Genomic DNA, 6,000 nt, shown 5'->3' with positions numbered 1-6,000 from the left:
GTGCCGGTCATACAAAATGTAAACGATTGCATAGTAAATGAAAAAATGTAAGGAAAGTATTTTACAAGGCGCTCTGTGGGTAACCTGAATTTCTTTTTAACAAAGGTTCGTCGAGTTTTTAAATACTGACCCTTCTTTGGAAATCAAAAATAAGCCGAAACAGATTCCAAAAAGGCTTGAAAAGTATTGGAGTAAAAACCACCAGCAATAAATATTACCAAGTTGCTCAACGTATTGTAGTAAAAAATCATGATGTTGCACAGCCTCCAGAAATTGCTTATTGTATAATTCAAACGTCTTGATTTTTTTTCTCCCAAAAGCAATTTTTAGCATTTTAAATTGCATGCAAATATATCCGGTGTAGTAAAGAAAAACCATGTCATACCCTGTGATTCCAAGAAAAATAATCGCTACTTCAAGAGTCTGCAAAACAACGTAAAATTCAACCCAAGGTGTTTCAAGTCCTTCTGACTCCCCGTAACACAGCGAAATTGGTTTTCCGGTCTTAAAAATAAACTTGACGAGAACAAACGTTGCACAAGTTAAAGCTAGGATCACCACGTAAACGTAGAAAAATATTTGAAAAATGAAATAGGTTGAGTGGAGATTTTTAGCATAAAAATGACCAAACCGGTCCAATTTCCAAAACTGTTCAAATTTCTTAATCAATTCGAGCATTTTATTTTTGTATAGTAGAAAAGAAGCCATCTTACACATTGTCTGATATTGGGGAATGATAGATTCTGCAGCACGCTCACACGTTTCTAGCCCTTTAAAATTAAAAAAAAACTCTAAATGACTGGAAAATGAAGCTAAAATTAGAATAGTGAAAACGAAAATTGAACGGAATTTTGAAAAACCGTCGTTTTTTCGAGGATCGAGTCCTAGAATGTTTACTAGCTTGAGCGCTTTCTCCATTTTCTTCGAAACTGAATCGAATATACCTTTCTCTTTGTAAAAGAAAGGTAATTTAAAGCTATTATGTTATTGCTATCGGCTAATTAAGGAGTTGGAAACTCGTAAGTTAGTTTAATTTGTTCTAATGTTTAGGACATTAGACTCTGAAAAATAATTCAATAAGTAATTATGAAATTATTTATTTATTTAAATATGAGAGTTATAAATTGAAACTTACTAGACAAAAGTCAATGTTTAAAAAAAAAATTATAAACACAAACGCCAGTATTTTAAATAACTTTGACTTTCACATATTTTTATCATACATTGCTAAGAATTAAAAGATACAATTTAAAGTAAATCTTAATTTTTTTATTCAAAAATTGATTTTATAATGCTGAACTCTGATTGGACGTTCACTTTAACCAATCAAAATTAGATATTTCTGTGACTGCAAGGTCAATTTTTTTAATAAATAATCTGGAAAAACGTTTTACCGTTGTATTTATTTATTTATTAAGTCTAACATAAAATTTAAATGTAAGTAATTGTGGTTTGAAACTTCTAAAAAAAGACACCAATCGACTTCTATATGTCATGAAGCAAGCATTAAAATTAGTAAATGTCGCAGGACTGGATCCTCTAAGAAATGATAATTACGCAAAATTTAAAATAATGTTTTATGGTACTTGCATTGTATTAATAATTATTTCAGCTTCTTTTAAGTTCTTTTCGAATTTTAAAACTATTGAAACGTACGAAAGTGCACTCGAGTCTACGATTCCTCAAATCCAGACAATGTTTAAAATGTGTTCGTTAATACTGTCAAAAAGAGAAATAGCCGAGTTGATTGAAATGACTAAAAAATTTTGAAAATTTTACCAATGTGATGACGAAGACAAAAAAAATTCACTAAATTGTACAAAAATGTTGATATATTTTTTTATGCTTACACGAGTATGGTCTCAGGAGCTTGCATATTGTTTGTGATATTAACATTGATTTTTAAATCTGAAAAACCAATATTTTTGTGTTATGGTAGACTACATGGTCTCGAATCACCATTATTTCAAATATACCTTTTTCTAGACCTCATGAGAATTGTTGCTATTTCAGTGGTTGTGCCAGCGTATGATAGGATATTTTTTTACTTCGCTTTGAATATTTATACAGAATTTAAACTGGTCAAAAACGCTTTTAAAAAAAAGAGCAATGGACAGTTTATCGAGGCTGTGAAACATCACATTTTCTTGTTAAACTATGTCAAAAAAATCAACACAGTTTATTCGCCAGTATTTCTGTATCAGTTCTTTTCAAATCTTCTTGCTATTTGTTTCCTTTTATTCATGCTTTCAAGGAGTGGGTTTGTATTTAATCATTTTGCAACAAATGCAATAAAATGTTTTGTAGAATGCCGCCAGAGGTGGTCACTTTCACGAAATATTTCTTCTGCCTTGTAGCTTTTGCAGTTCAAACCTACACGTTTTGTTTAATTGGAAATTTAATTTCTAAATTGGTAACATTCTTGCTTAACAGTATTTACTAAATTCTTTTTTTTTTCAGTCAGTAGATATCTCAAATGAGATTTTTTATACCGATTGGCTTGACGATAAAGTTTACAAAAATAAGACTGCAAGACTTATAGTTATGTGTCGAGCACAAAATCCGGTTAAATTAACTATTGGCAAGTTTGCAGATATGGATTTACTCACTTTTATAATGGTATATTTCAGAAATTAATTATAAAAAAATTACAATTTATTTTTTGATTGTAAGAAACGCTTTCTCATTTTGTGCATTTGTTAACAAAACTTTGAATTAAATTAATCAAAAGTAACTTAGACATTTTTGATTAAAATTGTTTCACAATTCCGTGGCTTTGAAAATAAAGATCTTTTTCAAGCCCAGGTCAACTAGCTCGCAAGATTAAAATTTAATTTTGTAATTGTAATTTTTATTTAAATAATAAATACAGTTTTAAAACTGTCTGTTTTTTTTCAATGCCAGGAAAACCAATAGAAATTTAGTCAAAGTTACAATGAATTTTCCACAAGCTTTACAAATAATAGATGTAGTAGAACTTAATACTCTAAAAATTGAGAACTTAACAAATTAAAAAAAAATGTTCATTTATTTGTATAATATAGGTCATATTTTTAGAAATTTTAGAATTTATTTCAAATTTTACTCTCGTGGAGACATACGAAAGTGCACCACAATCATTAATTCCTACAATTTAAGATGTTATCACTGCTGCTGTCAAAAAACGACTTGACCGAAAAAACCAAGTGTCTTTGGAAATTTGATGATTTTTACAAACAGAAATTTCAAAAAATCTACAAAAATAACTTTTTACTGGTATGAACTTAAAGTAAGAAAACTGAGGCATTAAACTATTTTTTATAATTTCAGATTGTAAGAATTTGTTTCTTGCTTTTATTAACAATGCATTAGATTAAACTCTTATTATCTTCTAACACCACACAATTTTTCATTAAATAAATGAGTTATTTAAAAATAATTGTAAGTTATTAATTATTTTAATATCCTTGACCACAGCTGTTATCAAAAAATGACAAACCGATTTGATAGAAAAAACCAAGTGCTTTTGAAAACTAAATCAATTGCGTAATTTTCACATACCGAAACTAAGAATACTCTACGAAAATGTTGGTCTTTTTACATTTACACATTTATGATGACTGGAGCTTGCATTCTTCAAAAAATGTTACATGAACTGAAATCGCCCCAGTTTGAAATATATTTTGTTGTGGAATTGTAGATGCTATGATGATGTATTTTATTTACGCGGAATTTAAACTGGTCAAGATTGCTTTTAAAAGAAAATCTACGGTTTCCTCTTATAAAAATCAATTTGATATCGAAGCAGTGAAACACCACGATTTCTTGTTAAAATACGTCAAGAAACTCAACAAAATATTTTCACCAATATTTCTATTTCAGTTTTTTACAAACTTCCTTGGTAGGTATATGTTTTTGTCTATTTGTAGTTACAAGGAGCGAGATTCCACCAGAACCTGTAAAATTTACAAAATATTTCATCTGTCGAATTGTATTTACAGTTCAGTCATTTTTTGTCTAATTGAAAACTTAAATAAATAAGTTATTTAAAAAAATTGTAAGTTATTAATTATCTATCCTTGACCACATCACTTTAAAACAGATATTAATAAATTAATAATCAATATTTTACCAAACTGTCCTTCAAATAATCGGAAAATTAAATTATTGAATTATTTCTAAGTCTACCAACTATTTCTTGAAACATTAAAACATAATTGTATCATTTTTCAAGAAATCGAGCTACGATTAAACATGTAGTTATAGAACTTTCTTTTGTTTGAAAAGCAAAGAAAACCATTGAAAATTTAGTTGCAATCAAAATGGAGAATGCTTTGAAACTATTAGACACCGTTGGATTGAATCCATTAAAAAACGATAAAACATCAAAATTCAAATATTTTATTTGTTTCAGTTGCATTATCTGGATTATTATTTCGGCCGTATTAGAGATTGTTTCAAATATCGGTGTTTTTGAGATTCTTTTGAGAGATAAAAATGCATCACAAGCAATCATTCCTCCACTTCAGACGTTGCTTAAAATGTCTTCTTTCTTATTCCTCAAAAAAGAAATAGTTGACTTGCTTGAAAAAACCAAGTGTTTTTGGAAACTGGATCAATGTGACGATGAAACAACTAAGCAAAAGTTAACTCAAATCCACAAATATGTCACAATATTTTTCTACGTTTACACCGTTTTGATGACTGTAGTTTGTCTACAATTGGGAAGTTTAACACTCATAGTCAAACCAGGGAAACCAATATTTTTGTGTTATGGTGGATCAGATGGACTCGAATCGCCTCAGTATGAAATATATGCTATTGTGGACATTTTTGGAACTTTGCTCATTGGAATAATTGTATCGGCTTATGATGGCATGTGTTTTTACTTTACTTTGTATATTTACACAGAATTTAAATTACTCAAAATTGCTTTTAAAAGAAAAAACGGCCAAACGGTTTTTTCATACGATCAACAGTTTATTCAAGCTGCGAAACATCACGATTTTCTCTTAAACTTTATCAATCAACTCAATGACGTTATTTCACCGATATGCCTGTATCAATTTTTTTCAAGTCTTCTAGGAATTTGTCTTTGCTTATTTTTACTTACAGCAGAAGGGTCAGTATTGTCTATTTTGACTACAAAATAATAAGAAAATTTTAGAATGCCACCGAAACCTGATACGTTTTTAACATATTTCATCGGACTTATGGGATTTGTCGCTCAGACATATGCTTTTTGTCATATTGGAAATTTGATTTCTGAATTGGTAAAATGTGAAATTTTTAAATTTGGGGTAAATATTTTTTTCAGTCAATGGATATTTCAAATGACATTTTTTACGTCGATTGGCTTGACGATGAAGTTTATAGAAATAAAACCGCAAGACTTATTATTATGAATCGGGCACAAAAACCGGCGAAATTGACCATTGGAAAGTTTGCTGACATGAATCTAAGAACTTTTATTCTGGTAAGTGACAAAATTGACAAAATAAAAAATAAAGCAGCAAAATTTACAGATTTTAAGAAATGCTTATTCATTTCTTGCATTCATGAACAACATGTTAGATTAAGCATTATGATTAATTAATTGTAAGATTAAAATACAACAAATAAAATGTTACTTTACAAAAACAAAAATTCATGAAAAACTCACAATCCACGGCCTGAAACGCACTCCTAAACTTCCGAAAAATACTTTCAGACACTTCTCTTTCTAAACAACTACCACGGCTTATGACCGGATCCGGAGAACTTAATCACAAACAGTCCTCGTGAGCAAACAAACTTTTATATTTTTCTTAAACATTCGCAATTCTACAATTGCCCTAGGGTTAGGAGAGGTTTAATGTATTGCGCAAATATATCCAAGTTTGTTAAATAATTAAAAGCCAGGAAAATGTCTTTACCCCTCAAAACTTCTTCAAAATTTCTGAAATTGTTAAACTATTTTTTATTGTTCATTATTTTGAATAATTTTTTATTTTTTTATCAGTAATCAACTAATATCTTTGA

The 6,000-nt window shown here is 29.0% G+C and overlaps 2 protein-coding genes across 2 annotated transcripts in view; one reads left to right on the top strand and one right to left on the bottom strand.

Annotated features, from left to right (window-relative positions):
• The window catches only part of LOC123004072, a 2,347-nt gene extending 1,429 nt beyond the window's left edge, over positions 1–918 (bottom strand). Inside the window, exons 1-2 of the mRNA XM_044397188.1 lie at positions 131–918; positions 5–84 (exon numbers count right to left, since the gene is read on the bottom strand). Coding sequence (XP_044253123.1) covers positions 5–84; positions 131–918 — 868 coding nt within the window. The remainder of the gene's footprint in view (positions 1–4; positions 85–130) is intronic.
• Positions 919–4,301: 3,383 nt separating this feature from the next.
• On the top strand, positions 4,302–5,558 carry LOC123003902 (odorant receptor Or2-like). The gene is made up of 4 exons (XM_044396944.1): positions 4,302–5,101; positions 5,147–5,252; positions 5,297–5,455; positions 5,505–5,558. Exons 1-4 carry the CDS (start codon positions 4,302–4,304, stop codon positions 5,556–5,558), a joined length of 1,119 nt encoding a protein of 372 aa, XP_044252879.1.
• Positions 5,559–6,000: the final 442 nt, after the last annotated feature.

Source organism: Tribolium madens, unplaced genomic scaffold (genome assembly GCF_015345945.1).
Source record: "Tribolium madens isolate multiple individuals breed KSU strain unplaced genomic scaffold, Tmad_KSU_1.1 Scaffold_1;HRSCAF=32;Tcas5.2_LG8, whole genome shotgun sequence".
NCBI lineage: Eukaryota > Metazoa > Arthropoda > Insecta > Coleoptera > Tenebrionidae > Tribolium > Tribolium madens.
This window is presented reverse-complemented; position numbering and strand designations above follow the sequence as displayed.

Coding starts and splice junctions, on each gene's coding strand:
- LOC123003902 (XM_044396944.1), top strand. CDS start 4,302: ATGGAGAATGCTTTGAAACTATTAGACACCGTTGGATTGAATCCATTA. Junction 5,102..5,146: donor TTTTTACTTACAGCAGAAGG/GTCAGTATTGTC, acceptor AGAAAATTTTAG/AATGCCACCGAAACCTGATA. Junction 5,253..5,296: donor GAAATTTGATTTCTGAATTG/GTAAAATGTGAA, acceptor TATTTTTTTCAG/TCAATGGATATTTCAAATGA.